Source organism: Balaenoptera ricei, chromosome 6, assembly GCF_028023285.1.
Source record: "Balaenoptera ricei isolate mBalRic1 chromosome 6, mBalRic1.hap2, whole genome shotgun sequence".
In the NCBI taxonomy this organism is placed as follows: Eukaryota; Metazoa; Chordata; class Mammalia; order Artiodactyla; family Balaenopteridae; genus Balaenoptera; species Balaenoptera ricei.
In genome coordinates, this window is record NC_082644.1 from 100,121,973 (window position 1) to 100,136,673 (window position 14,701).

Below are 14,701 nucleotides of genomic sequence, written 5' to 3' on the forward strand. Positions count from 1 at the left end.
CAGTGCTCTGAGAAAGCAGTTTAGCATTGACTCTCAAACATATCCATGGATTCTGACCTTCTAAATCAACTGACTTATCAAAGCATCCTTTCTAAACATGCAGAACATGAAGAGTTCTGCTAAATTCGTTTTTCTCCATTTCTCCCTTACATCTCTAAGCTTCAGCCTCCTGTGTTACTGGAGATAACATGAACCAGTCTAGTGGGTGGCTGTGAAGAATGAGTACAAAATGCTTCGCATAGTTTTTGGTATATAGGTGGTGCTCGGTGCAGGTAAAAATTGACACTGTTATTATATCATTATTGTTAGTATCGTTACTAATAACATTAAGTTCATATATACCTGTTTCACACCTGCTGCCTGAAAATCCTGGCTGACATTTACAACTGTATGAGTTTAATTCATCCACACAGGTGGCCTGATTTCTACAGGGGTTAGACTGACATTCGTTGATGTTCAAATCACAGTGTGGCCCTGTGAAGCCCACTGCACACTGGCACCTGAAAGAAAACAAAATATTGTAACAGAATAGTTGCAGAAAGGGCGTTAGAAGCAGTCTCCAATGACAACATTGTCTCAAAAGACTCTGAAAAGCTGAAGTGCTATTATGATCTCTCTTATATGTGGAATCTAAATATATGTGTACACACACACACACACACACACACACACCAAGCTTATAGAACATAAGCCAGAGACAGGGGGTGGGAGGTGGGAGAAATAGGTGAATCCTTTTTGTTTTTCTTTTTTTTCAGTTTAACTAAATTGAATTTTTAAAAAACCCTGAAATGCTGAAACATATTTTCCACATTAAAACAGTGCTTTAACTGTTACTTTTTTTAGTTCATTCAAATAAACCTATTTAAGACAACGTATATTTGAGATACTGTAGTAGCAAAAATAGAGTATAAAGCAGTTCTGGTCAAGGTGAAGTATTATTCATACATTGGGAATTTCTCTCCCCACAGAAGTGCTAGAAGAAACAAAAATCCACATATGTTAATCCAATTTTTATAACAATGAGGTACTTTACAGATGAGTAAACCGTGGCTCAGAGAGGTTAATTTGCCTGAGTCCTCTTTTTACTAAGTGGTGGAAGAGGACTTTGACCTCAGTCTAGTGGCTTATTCTTAATCAGTATGCCATACAGTCTCTGTGGTATGCAACAAACGATTTAAACCCCTCAGAATGGAGAACACATCTAATGATGTCAAATGCTGACAAAGGTGTCATGAAGTGGGAAATCTCAGTGAGTAGAACTACCATTTGGCAATGTCAAGGGAAGTGGAGAGTTTGTATTCCCAGAGCCCTGTATGTCCATTTCTAGTGTGAACTAGGAGATTACTGCCCAGGTGCACAAGGACACACATAACAAATGTTCACAACAGCATCATTCTACACGTTCATGGAGAAGCGAATGGGAAAATAAACCACGGTATAATCATTCAGTGGAATACCAATCAGCAGGTGAAGTGAGCAAACTAGAGCCAAATATATCAGTCTTGAAAATACAGAGTGTTGAGTGAAAAAACAAAACCCAAAATACAAAAGGATATATATACATATGATATGATACCACTTAACGTAACGTGTAGAACTATACTATATACTGTTTATGAAGGCATATACGTAGTAAAACACAAAGTCTGAATGAGAAAGATATAAACCAACTTCAGGACAGTGATTACTATTGGGGAAGAAGAGGAATATGTGTGGGTGTTGTGCATGTGCGTGTGTATGTGTGCATATTTGGAGGGACTCCAAATCTATCTTTAGAATCTGATTTTTTAAAAACAAAAGATATAAATCAAATACGGCAAAAGGCTAAGGTTTGATAATTACTGTGATGAGTGTATGACTTTTATTATTCTTTGTAATTTTCTGTATGTCTGAAATATTTTCAATTAAAAAGGAACTGCCCAATAAATGTAGTTAATATTGTTACCAGCATGTTTATATGGGGACCTCTCTGATACTGGCAATAATATGAATAAATGGTATTTGGGGGTTTAAAAGAAAATCTCAGTTGCAATTGGCGTGCATCTTCATGGAGTTCTGTGTAGTTGAGGGTAAATCTATTTTGGCTAGAATTTCACTCATCTTTATATGTACATGTGTGATATCATTATGGCAGTTCAATATCTTTGTCTATGAAACAGATTCACTTTGGTGGCAACTAACATTCCTTTTGAATTAGGAGGGTTTACCTTCACCTTTCCTCTAGTTAGGATTAGACAAATTTGGTATGCATCAATTGTTTTGGACCCTGGGGAGAGTTTGGAACTCTTGCTGTTCATCTGGAAATTTCTCATTGCCTATGGTTAGGGGCTGTATGCCAGAAGATATAAAAAAGCCTATGAAAAGATGATGCTACCCTGCTAAGACCTCATTTCCGTATTAAGAGTGAAAGTCTCACTGGCAGAACTGGCTTCCTATTTCTTCCAGATAGTATCCTAGCTCTGTTAGGGGACGGTAATGGAAGGGGGCTGAACCGGAAAAGTACTGGGAAATGTTGCAACTGGGGTAGAATTTTTTTTTTTTTTTTGCTTTTAACTTTTGAAAACTTACAGAACCAGTTGCTTGTTGAGGGCAATAAAGTTTCCTAAAATTTTGCAAGCAAGACCAGTCTGTCTTTTGCACTGCAGAAGCCACAGATCCTGCAAGAGGAAGGGGATGGAATAGGGCAGACTTGATAGTAATAAAAAAAAAAAAGTGTTGGTTTTCAAACTGTTTTCTACTGGCTCCCTAAGAGCTGCCTCAGGAAGACAGAGTCTTTCTCCCCCAAAACACCACTATTTTCAACCCCAAAAGTTTAGCTTTTATTGTTTTATTTGTTTACACTCAGATTTCTCCTGAAACGAGGGTTACTAAACTAAAAAATAAAAGTTTGAAAACCATGGTTATAGAATGTAGAGTGGCGCTGTGACAGTAGAATTGCACAATTCCTATTTCAGCTAGTGGGAAAACTCCAGCTAAAATATAAAACATTTAAAATTGGGTTTTGTACAGTGCCTCTGTATTTGCTTCTGAATAAATGTGCTTCCTTTCATCTTTTATGACTTCCCAAGTATAGAGCAGTGGTTTCCAAGTCTGGCTGTGCATCAGAATCACTGGGGAACTTAAAACATACAGGTTGTCTATTTTAAAATTATAGACTTCACCCAAGACTTAGGAAATCAGAACATCAGGTGGTAGACCGATTCTACCATAGCTTATCCTTGGGCTAGGATTTGTGAAGGGCTGATTTGGAATTCAAAGTAATACTCTGTAAAGACTGCAGAATGACTGAACAGTTCAGATAATAATAATAATAGTGAAAGGAGCCAGACTTAGTCTTTTACCTGAAGCTATTGGCACCATCCTTGCAGGTAGCTCCATTTTTGCACGGTTGGCTGAAACACTCATCCATGTTTATTTCACACCGGCTGCCCAAAAATCCAGGTGGGCACTTGCACAAGAACCCCCCAAGCTGATCTTCACAGACTGCATTATTTAAGCATGGGCTTGACTGGCATTCATTGACTTCTGTTTCACAGTGTAGGCCTGGGGATGGATGAGGACGAGAACGAGCCCACATGTTAACCCCTTGGGAAAACTGGGATCAAGGTGCCGACTCCTTAGAGCATGCTGCTTCTAAAGGATGGGAATGGAGGCTGCAGAGCCACTGGCCTACCAAATTGGTTTCAGAGCCATTCTTCAACAAGCTCTGGCTTTTCTAAATCATTTTAGGACTGTGTTTTTGAAAATCTGCTCTTTCAATCTTACCTCTTTCTGAAACTAACATTAGCAATGAATATCTAATTGAGATAATGTTAAAAAATGGAACTAGCAAATTTAGTTCAAAATATTCCTCTGTTTCTTTGACCTTGCCTCTTTTCTTCACTGATCATTTTCTGTTTTAGACTTCTTCTTTATCAGTTAAGTGTAGATAGATAGATATTTTAACTCTATTATTTAGCATCCATTCGCAATATGATTTTATATATAATTTAACTCCAGTTCCTTCTTGAGTGTTTGTCTTAGCATATAAACTCATGTCTTCTCTCTCTCTTTCTGTCTCTATACACACATATATATACACACATGTACAGGAACATATTATTTTTTCTGAACTGTTTTAGAGTAAATTGTAGAAATGATGCCCTTTTACCCCTAAATACTTCAGTGTGAATTTCCTCAAAAATAAGGACTCTCTCTTATGAAATCACAGCACAGTTGTAAAATCAGAAAATTAATATTAACTTATATAATATTACATATATATATACATATATATATATATATACATATATATATATATATATATATGTATATATATATATGTAATGTTCGTAAATGTAATGATTTCTGGTGCTTTACAGAACTCTATGACAACTAGGAAGAATGGAAACATCTTACCCATGTATCCTTTCACACACGTGCAGCGATAACCAGCCAAGCCATCAACACAAGTTCCTTTATTTGAACAAGGACTGGAGCTACACTCATTTATGTTTTCTTCACAGAGTTGACCTGCAAAGAATCACAGAATATTTGAGCTGGAGAAAACTGAAAGGAATTTAAGACTAATCGGTTTTCAAGCAAGTTGTTCAGGTGTAAGAGCAAAACGATTGGAAATCATGGCTAACATGTTTGTGAAAAATTTTGCTCTTTGCCAAATACAATTATTTGCTGAATAATATTCCAATATATATTATATATATGATATCTATTTATCTATCTATCTATGTATCTATATGTATCTATGTATGTATGTATCTATCTATCTACCTACCTACATATCTCACATTTTCTTTATCCATTCATCCCTTGATTTATACTTAGCTTGTTTCCATATCTTGGCCATTGGCTATTGTGAATAATGCTGCAATGAACATGAAAATACAGATATCTCTTTGAGATAGTGATTTCATTTCCTTTGGATGCATACCCAGATGAGGGAATGCTGGATTGTATGGTAATTCTATTTTTAATTTTTTGAGGAACCTCCATGCTGTTTTCCATAATGGCTGCACCAATTTACATTCCCACCAACAGCTCACAATGGTCCCCTTTTCTCCATGTCCTTGCCAGCACTGTTATCTCTTATCTTTCTTAATTTTTAATTAATTTTTATTGGAGTATAGTTGATTTACAACATTGTGTAAGTTTCTACTGTACAGCAAAGTGAATCAGTTATACATATATCCACTCTTTTTAGATTCTATTCCCATATAGGTCATTACAGAGTATTGAGTAGAGTTCCCTGTGCTATACAGTAGGTCCTTATTAGTTATCTATTTTAAATATAGTAGTGTTTATAAGTCAATCCCAATCTCCCAATTTATCCCTCCCCTTCCTTTTCCCTTTGGTAACCGTAAGTTTGTTTTCTACATCTGTGACTCTATTTCTGTTCTGTAAATAGGTTCATTTGTACCATATTTTTTAGATCCCACATATAAGCAATATCATATGATATCTGTCTTTCTCTTTCTGACTTACTTCACTTAGTACAATAATCTCTAGGTCTATCCATGTCGCTGCAAATAGCATTACTTCATTCTTTTTCATGGCTAATATTCCATTTTGTGTGTGTGTGTGTGTGTGTGTGTGTGTGTGTACACACCTCCCCCCCACATCTTCTTTATCCATTCCTCCGTTGATGGACATTTATATTTTGATAATAGCCATTCTAACAGGTGTGAGGTGGTAACTCATTATTTTAAGGATTCCAGGGTTAATATTCTAAGAACGAGAAACTTTCCCCTTACCTGTGTAACCAGATGGGCATTCACAAATGAACTCCCCAACTCGGTCTTTACAAATTCCATTGTTGTAGCATGGCAGTGAGCTGCATTCATCAATGTCTGTTTCACATTTTAAGCCTAAAATGCAAACCAGACACTGAAGGTCAGTCAAAGAGCGGATTAACAGAAACAGAACCATGATCATTTAAACATAATTATCCCAATAATCTGAATTTATAGGGAGTGGTGGTGGTGAAGGAAAGGGCAATATTTGTTAAGAGCTACCATCTAGTTAAGTATTTAATGAAGGTATTACCTCTCTCTAAACAGCTTTAAGGTATCCTTATAAGGATACATAAAAGATAGCAAAAGATCCTAAGTTAGAAGTAGAGGGGGAAAAAGGGAAATCTGGAAGCATAAAATAGAGCCAGGAATTAGTTTAATTCCAAAGTGAAAAATACAGAGTCATATATACTTGCTACCAAGGCCACTTGGCGGAGGAAGTGGGGGCGGGACTAAATCCTGCCAGATCTCAGCTCATATGTCAGGTATCCTAGAATGGGGTGCACCTTCCCATAGGGTGCACACAGGCTTTCTATGGGCTAGCTCTGCCGAAACCCAGGTTCTTCTACACCAGGGGGTCTCAAAGTGTGGTCCCTGGACCAACAGCATGAGTGATCCCCTGGGAATATGATAGAAATGCAAATTCTCACAACTTCCCTAGACCTACTGAATCAGAAGTTCTGGGATTGGGGTCCAGCAATCTGTGTTTTAAGAAGTCCTCCAGATGATTCTGATGCACGTCAAAATTTGAGAATCACTGTCCTGTATTATGCTTTTCTCAACCACCTCTCATTTATAAAATTCTAGGACAAGTTCATTATTTCTTGTGGAATGTCGGGACAAAAATTTTTATAAGAATTGAAACACACACACATGCACATATGCACATGTTGAAATAAGTGGAATGACAACATTCTGTATTTCGTTTTCCAACTTCTCTTTTGCTTATTTTGTGGTGAATTATTTAAATACCACTTTCTCATTAAAAACACTTCATGTTGGTGGCATAAAACTCGAAAAAAACATGTAAAAACTGCATTTCTGGAAGAAAACAGGAAATTATTTTAAATAAACTGCAATTTTTTAAGATATAGTTCATTTCTCCTCAAAAATTATATTTCTGGACTGAGCTGGATTTGAACCAAACTGCAAGAAAACATAATTCTTACATAATTCCTACATAATCAAGTTCAAAGCCACGCTGTTTTTCTAAGCACAGCTTCCAGAAAGAAATAAAGCAACAAATCATGGCCATTCATAAGAACTTCCATTCATGTGAAGCAAATGAGAGAAACTGGAGTTTGTTTAAAAATGTTTATGCTGGACAATCTGTTCTATGTTGAGTGTCATGCATTTAATTTGTGTTAGAATGCAACCTTGGACATGGCCTCTGGAACCGTATTCCAATTTAAATCGTGAGTTATGATGTGACTTTTCATAGAGAAGATGATTCTTTATTCTTCCCCCAAAATGTGCAAAGAAAACTGTCATTCGTAAGATATGTATGCTTTTTTCACTTATTCGTTTGTCTTGTTCAACCAAACTTTTGTGCAATTATACAGTCTAATGTATCTTATGGTGTTTATTTTTAATGTTTCAAAGTTTGATACCACAAGTCACAATGATACTGTATGAAAAACACATGAAAATTTGCATTCCTGTGTTACCTGTATATCCAGTTGGACACAGACACACATAACCACGCCCAAGTTGTTGGCAGGTTCCACCACTGTGGCAGGGGTTTAAGAAACATTCATGGAAAACCTACCAGTGGCAGAAAAGAAATTTATCAGAGACAAAACACTATTTGTTTCAAAGCAATTCTGAGTAGGGAGTTAGAAAGTTTACATCAGGTTTCGGTTTCCAGGTGAGTCCAGCTGGACGGCTGCCTGCATAACGCTGGTACCTGCCATATATGGGCACAAATGCTATATATTATTCTTGAGTGATGTTCTGATAAACCCAGGCAGTGTTGCTGAATGCTGGCTCCATTTAAGGCATTTTAAAAAGTATTCTAAGGACAGGCCCCAACCCAGACCAGCTAAATCAGGAATCTCTGGAAGTGGTATCTGTGCATCATTTTTAAAAGTAAGCCAGTGGATTCTAATATGTCTGTGTCCATTACATGCAGTTTCAAATATGACTTATGAAGCCCTTATAAGTGAGTATGTTTGGATGTAGGAAGTTAAAATAAGAAATATAACTTCATTATCCTCCTTAAAAATACTTAAAGCCAAGGAATTTATTATGACATTGGGCAAGGTGCATTCAGAGTCATGGCTGAATCACCCAAAAGAATTATTCTTAACTCGTCTTCAAAAAAATAAATGGAAAAGTTTTATGAGTTATGTTTCCTATTTTTTTAAAAACCCACAACTTACTCCAATAAATGATTTTTATTTTTGCTGGCAAAATATTTAAATAACTTTCATGAAAGTTGAGTAACTCTTCCTGCTAATCGGAAAAGGGCTTTGGTTAATCCAAACGCTCTTACTCAAATGATGGGTTATGCTCATGGTACATGGTACATGTTAATTATTAGCAAATCAAAAGACGCGCCACATCTACAATTCTCTGTGCCAGACATTGCTGGGAACAATTCCCATTTCTGGTACTTAGAACTTCCAATGCTGCATTTTTGGCAAGTTCATTTTATAAGTCATAGGCAAATGTAATTATTCATTGATAATATTCATGAGTCTTGATTACTTGAAGTTTCAACTCTGGTAGTTTTCCTCTGTGGGACATGTACAATGACAAATTGTTTTCCAAGCATTCCATTAGAGAAAATTTTATAAATATAAAATGGACTTGCCTGACTGCTGACTTCATACTTCTTTTTGATATGTCCAGGAGAAGCAACAGGCACTATACTTTCCTCTGCTGCTGAGAAAGTTGAACTAAAACCTAATAAAATTAATGGGAAAACAACTGAAAAACGTATTTGTGTGTAGTAGATATTGCCAATAAACAGACTCTATTTATTTTTTTCTTTTTCTTTTTTAAAATTGAAGTATAGTTGTTTTACTGCTAATTTCTGCTGTACAGCAAAGTGATTCAGTTATACAAATATATACATTCTTTTTAAAAATTCTTTTCCATTACGGTTTATCATAGGATATTGAATATAGTTCCCTGTGCTATACAGTAGGGCCTTGTTTGTCCATTCTATATATAACAGCTGACATCTGTTAATCTCAGCCTCCCACTCCACCCCTCCTCCAAAACCCCCTCCCCCTTGGCAACCGCAAGTCTGTTCTCTAGGAGCAGACTCTATTTAAATACCATGGTCAAGATTCTGATTCTCAGAGTGGGTAAAGCCACATATATTTTGTTTCAGTAATATAAAGAGAGCATAGAGATGGATGGAATTATGTCATTAAATTCTAGACTTTTAGAAATTTGGAATTTATCAAGTTCGACATTCCCAAAATAAGAACCTTTGAGTCACTGTCATCAAGAAGACCTTCAAAAGGATAGTTTAACACATTCAGACACCCAAAGGCACTGAAAATAGTAATATTCAGAATCGAAGCTACCACAGAGATGAACAAAAGTCTCCAACACAGGATTACATGAGAAGTGAAGTATATCATCTTACTGGAACAATCTGTGATGGATCTGGCACCAGTGATGGCTGTAGTTCCATAAAAGGGACAAGATAAGCAGAAGGACTTCCCTGGGTTGGGTTGGTAGTAGTCTTGAGGACATGGATAACAGGGCATTAACCCAGAACGAGAGAACTCTCCTACTGGACAAGGCACTGCAAAAGTAAGAACAAATCATTGGTGCTTCAGAGCAGTATACCCTACCTCTAAAAGAAGTGCATTAACCTTTGGTTATAAGAAAGCTATCGCATTGCTAATATTTTCTCTTGCACTTACTTAATACCCAGACCATTTTATCACCTAGATAAATGTTTTGTTGTTTCCTTCCCATCTTTAACAACACAACAACACACAGCAACCCAGTAAAAATCAGAATTGGCCATATAATACTGTGTTATGATTTTTCCACTTAACTTTATATCATAAGCAAATCATTCCCCAAATCATTCAGTAACATGGTGTTTAATAAATGAAAAATATTACATCTCATTGGCAGACCATAATTGATCTCACATTTCCTCTCCTATGGAACACTCAGGTTGTTTCTACTAGTTTGCTATTATAAATAATGCTGACGTGAAATTTTCTATATAAATTTTTTAATATAGCTCTGATTACTTCCTTGGGATAACATTTGACTTTGAGTAGTTGAGTAGTTAGAGCTAAAGATATGACAATTTAAAGCCATAAATATGTCATGCTCAAATCTTTAAATAATGTAATTTACAGTCCCATTGGCAGAAATTTTTATTTCCCCTGTAGAGTTGTCTATTATTTATTGGGGGGTCTTTTATTTTTAAAACTTTTAATGTCATTTTGGGTTAGACATGCTTTTCGTAAACAACATGCAGTTGAATATTATCTTTTAACCAAATTGGAAATTCTCTTGCCAAGATTTGGTGGAATATAAGAAAACAGCCCCAAACATAAATTTTGGTTACATTTGGCAGAGGGATAGTGGGGTAGAGTACCCATGACTAAATCCTTGGGTTGGGGTTTTAGACTGTGATCCATAGACAAATTCAGGCAGAGTGTGTGATCTGGAGTCATTTGGGTGAGCCCTAAAACCATTATAAATGCTGAACACTACTAAAACTATTAAGACTCGTCTGCATAAAATTAAGTATAGGAGACAGGACACAGGGAAACAGCTACTCAGGATATCAGCATACTTATCATTTAGGTTTTGGATTCTTGATAATAAAAATTAGTATAGCAGAAATAATTACCAATATGGTTGAAAATTTTAGAGATACACTTGAAGCTCAAGGGAGCAGGATACTCCAAGTGATGGCATCTCTTTTTTATTGGTATGACAATAAACATTAAGTAAATGATAACACATCTGTCGTAATCTCAAGACGCTTTGATCAAATTTCTTAAGCAAAAACAGCTAGGCAAATCTTTTGCAAAAGAGCTCTTTTACGTACCCAACTGACAAAAAGTAGAGAATTGAATCAAGAGATGACAGAAGATAACATAGATATTAATGCATATTTAGAAAAAAAAATTTCTGGTGGCTACATTTGCTATATTCAAGGAGAGTTTTAAACTACAAGTATCTTTGTTTCACCAAGAATAAAATAATCTACTCTGTTACTAGATGTAGACAGGGCTTTGCACAAACATATTATAAACCTATAGGAGTTTAAAATGGGTTTTCTGATTCCCAAGTTTCCAAAAATGATTGTCTATTTGGAAAAGGTACCTTCCAAATAGCTAATTAGTTAATTGGAAGCATAAATCTTCCACTGATCAAAGTATAAATTTTCTGTTTGAGAGGATATCTATGAATGTGCATGATATGCTAGAAATATAAATGCTGCCACTTAAACCCAAGATGCTATAATGAATTAAACTGTTTTTTTCCATATAACTTTTTTCAGTACAATCTTACCCTTAAAAAGAAAAAAAGACTGTGCCCCTAAAAACTGACAGAATTATACTGTCAGTTGTAGCACATAATTATACTATAATTGTCAAAAATTATACTAAGATATAGTAATAATAAAATCTTAAGATTAAAAATCAATAAGCCAATTAGCATCTCAAAATAGCAAACATGGTGTTGTGATGTCTATACTTTGCTTTTTGACCTAGAAAGTGTAAAATAAACTTTCATGTGGAAATTAGTTTAAATTACATTCCAAGGGCAGACAGTTGTCATCACAAATATACTTTCCAAGAGTGAATAATCAGCATTTAATATATAATTTATATATGCAGTACATATATATATATACACACACACACATATACATACACACACATATATGAATGTATAAACATACACATATACATAATAATAGCACTATCTAGTACACAGTACAGTATTAAATACACACACAGGCATACACACATGACACAGTTCCTAATGGACTAATGTCATAAGAAAAGATGTGAGAAAGTTTCATTCTGAACCTTGGCCAGAGAAACTGTGGTTTCTAAATCAAGACAAATGGAACAAAATTCTTCTCACCTCTTCTACTGTAGAGAAAGAGAAAAAAAGTATCCAAATATGCCAAAAGTGATATCAAAAATAGAATTAAAAATAAAGCACTGAAATGACCAGGGAAAAATGTAACCTCACATGTCTGTCCCCTGATAGTGTAAAGGAATAAATACAGCCTTGGAGCCATTGGTTTCCTATGACAAAGCCAGAAGTCAAAGCCTTGTATTCTGAGCCTCCTTTTAAGTTCATCCTACAGGGTTGGGCTAAGAAGTGTTACCATCCTGTTCCACAAATAATCTTTCCTTCTGTTGGGACCATATGTAAACAACACCATCACCAAAAACTCATTTGTGGGATTAATTATTTTGATAAAAATCATTTTTATAAAATGGAAAATTTCAGACTCTTCTGTAACCAAGTACTCAAGACTATTTAATATCCTAATAAGTGACAATAGGTGAAATGTATAAAGAATGTTACATTATGCTAACATAGTAATATACTTAAAGAGAACTGCTATATTTATTAATGATATTTTAAGTTCAACAGGCCAAAGAAGGCAAAAAGTGATATGTCAGCAAAAAATAAGATAAACTGTACAACATGCCCATAAAACATAAATCAGTACAGAAAGAGAGAAGAGGAGAAGGAGAGAAAGTAAGAAGGGGAGGGGGAGAGAGGGAGAGAAAAGGGGTTGGCTGAAAACTAAGGAAAATATATAAGGGACTGTTTTAGAAGTCACACACATTTAAATTTAAAGTAAAAGTAAAATGGTGTTTATCCAGCACCTCAGGGGAAAGTGTCATTACCAAATATTACCAATTCCTACTCAGGACAAGTAGACTGTGGTTAAACATATGCTAGGAATATTAGGAGAAATGGAACAGTTACCAGAAGTTTAGAGATTTTCTGGGAATTATAATTACTTAATTGCAGTAATTTGGTATTAGAAAACCTCAAGGCTTATTTGGAAAGTTAAAGGATAAAAATTTGTCAAATATGAACTTGTTTCACCGTAAAAATCCTAGTTGCTTTTGTGGTTGGAAGGAAGGAAGGAAGGAAGGAAGGAGGGAGGGAGGGAGGGAGGGAGGGAGGGAGAGAGGGAGACGGGAGGGAGAGGGAGGGGCGGGGAGAGGGGGGGGGGCGCGGATTTTTCCCTGCAGACTTTCTTCCATAGTTAGCTTGTATACTGACAAAATAATAGTCTTTGGCAGATCTCTTTCAACCATAATGTGAGGTTTTGTTTGACTTTTAATTAAAAAAAAAAAATCCACAGCTGGTATTACACAACACACATGGTTTATGAGTTTCAAATAGGTCCTAGTTAAATTCTCTTCTCATCAGTGAAACATTAGGCTGATGAACACTGCTCGCCCAATTCCTCAAGTCTAAGAGGCTTTCATCTACTGTGAAATTCTGAGATTCAAACCGATGGAGCATATAAAACCTATTACTCATAGTATGTATATCCTGTAGCACTTAAGTTATGAGGACTACGACTCCCAGGATGCAATGCTGGACACTCCCCGTCCCCTCCCCACCACTACACTCAAACAGCCTAAGCATTTGTTTTCTAGGAATCTCAGCCTCTAACTGGATGCAGATGTATATATGATTGGGGTGCAATGAGCATGGGATGTGTGTGTGTGTAGCTTGAGGGAATGGGGAACCAGCAGACTGGCTTCTTAAAAACATCACTCATCAGTAAGGGAAGAGTTTAAACTTTCAGACTGCCATAGACCTTAGGTTTTTCAATAAGGGTATTAAGAATGGGGGAGACTGTCATACAGAGTGAAGTAAGTCAGAAAGAGAAAAACAAATATCGTATATTAATGCATGTATGTGGAACCTAGAAAAATGGTACAGATGAACCGGTTTGCAGGGCAGAAGTTGAGACACAGATGTAGAGAACAGACGTATGGACACCAAGGGGGGAAAACCGCGGTGGGCTGGGGATGGTGGTGTGCTGAATTGGGCGATTGGGATTGACATGTATACACTGATGTGTATAAAACTGATGACTGATTTAAAAAAAAGAAACTAGATCAAGGGAAAAAAAAAAAAAAAAAAGAATGGGGAGGACACACAATTTTTTTAAAAAGTCATCTTTTAGCCAGGCATGCTTGTTCTGTTCCCAGTGATGTAGCAGAGGGAGGCCAACAACTTTTTATTTTTTGCAAAGTTCCACTGAATTTGCAAAGTCATTGCAGTTTATTGGAGTTTCTGGCAATAGACTGACCTTGACTGTCAGACCTAGTTTCACCGTCATTCTAAGTTTTCATCTTTTACTTTTGTTTATGGCTTCCAGTTTTTTCACTGCTGGAAAACTGTACTTGGTAGGGATGTTAGAACTACTGGAAAAATAGAACTCTAATCTTTATATTTCTATTTAAACCAGTGGTTCTCAATGTGTGGTCCCTGGACCAAGCAGAATCAGCATCACTTGAGAATTAGTTAGAAATGCAAATTCTCAGGCCCCACACCTGACCTGCTGAATTAAAAACTCTGGGGCTGGGGCCCAGCACTCTGTGTTTTAACAAACTCTCCATGGTGACATTTGAGAACCAAAATTAGTCATACTTTAGAATCACCTGGGGGAACTTCAGAAGAAAACCAGAAAACTTAAATCAGAATATCTGGGGGGGGCAGAGATTGGGTTTCAGTATTTTTAAAATACTGATGTAAATGTGCAATGATTCTAGTATGCAGCCAGAGTGGATAATCACTCATGAAAATCTTCAAACTGTAGGGAATGAACGTTACAATTCAGAGGTGGTATTTTTAGAGTTTCAAGGAACATTAGATAAGACCTCATTTTATACCCGAGGAATCTAAGTTCCTAGTTGAGATGT

The 14,701-nt window shown here is 36.1% G+C and overlaps 1 protein-coding gene across 1 annotated transcript in view; it reads right to left on the reverse strand.

The window, feature by feature from the left end:
• SVEP1 (sushi, von Willebrand factor type A, EGF and pentraxin domain containing 1) overlaps positions 1-14,701 on the reverse strand; it is a 181,643-nt gene that overhangs the window by 63,338 nt on the left and 103,604 nt on the right. The window contains exons 19-25 of the mRNA XM_059925285.1: positions 9,391-9,552; positions 8,605-8,696; positions 7,457-7,553; positions 5,751-5,864; positions 4,399-4,512; positions 3,342-3,543; positions 343-500 (exon numbers count right to left, since the gene is read on the reverse strand). Coding sequence (XP_059781268.1) covers positions 343-500; positions 3,342-3,543; positions 4,399-4,512; positions 5,751-5,864; positions 7,457-7,553; positions 8,605-8,696; positions 9,391-9,552 — 939 coding nt within the window. The remainder of the gene's footprint in view (positions 1-342; positions 501-3,341; positions 3,544-4,398; positions 4,513-5,750; positions 5,865-7,456; positions 7,554-8,604; positions 8,697-9,390; positions 9,553-14,701) is intronic.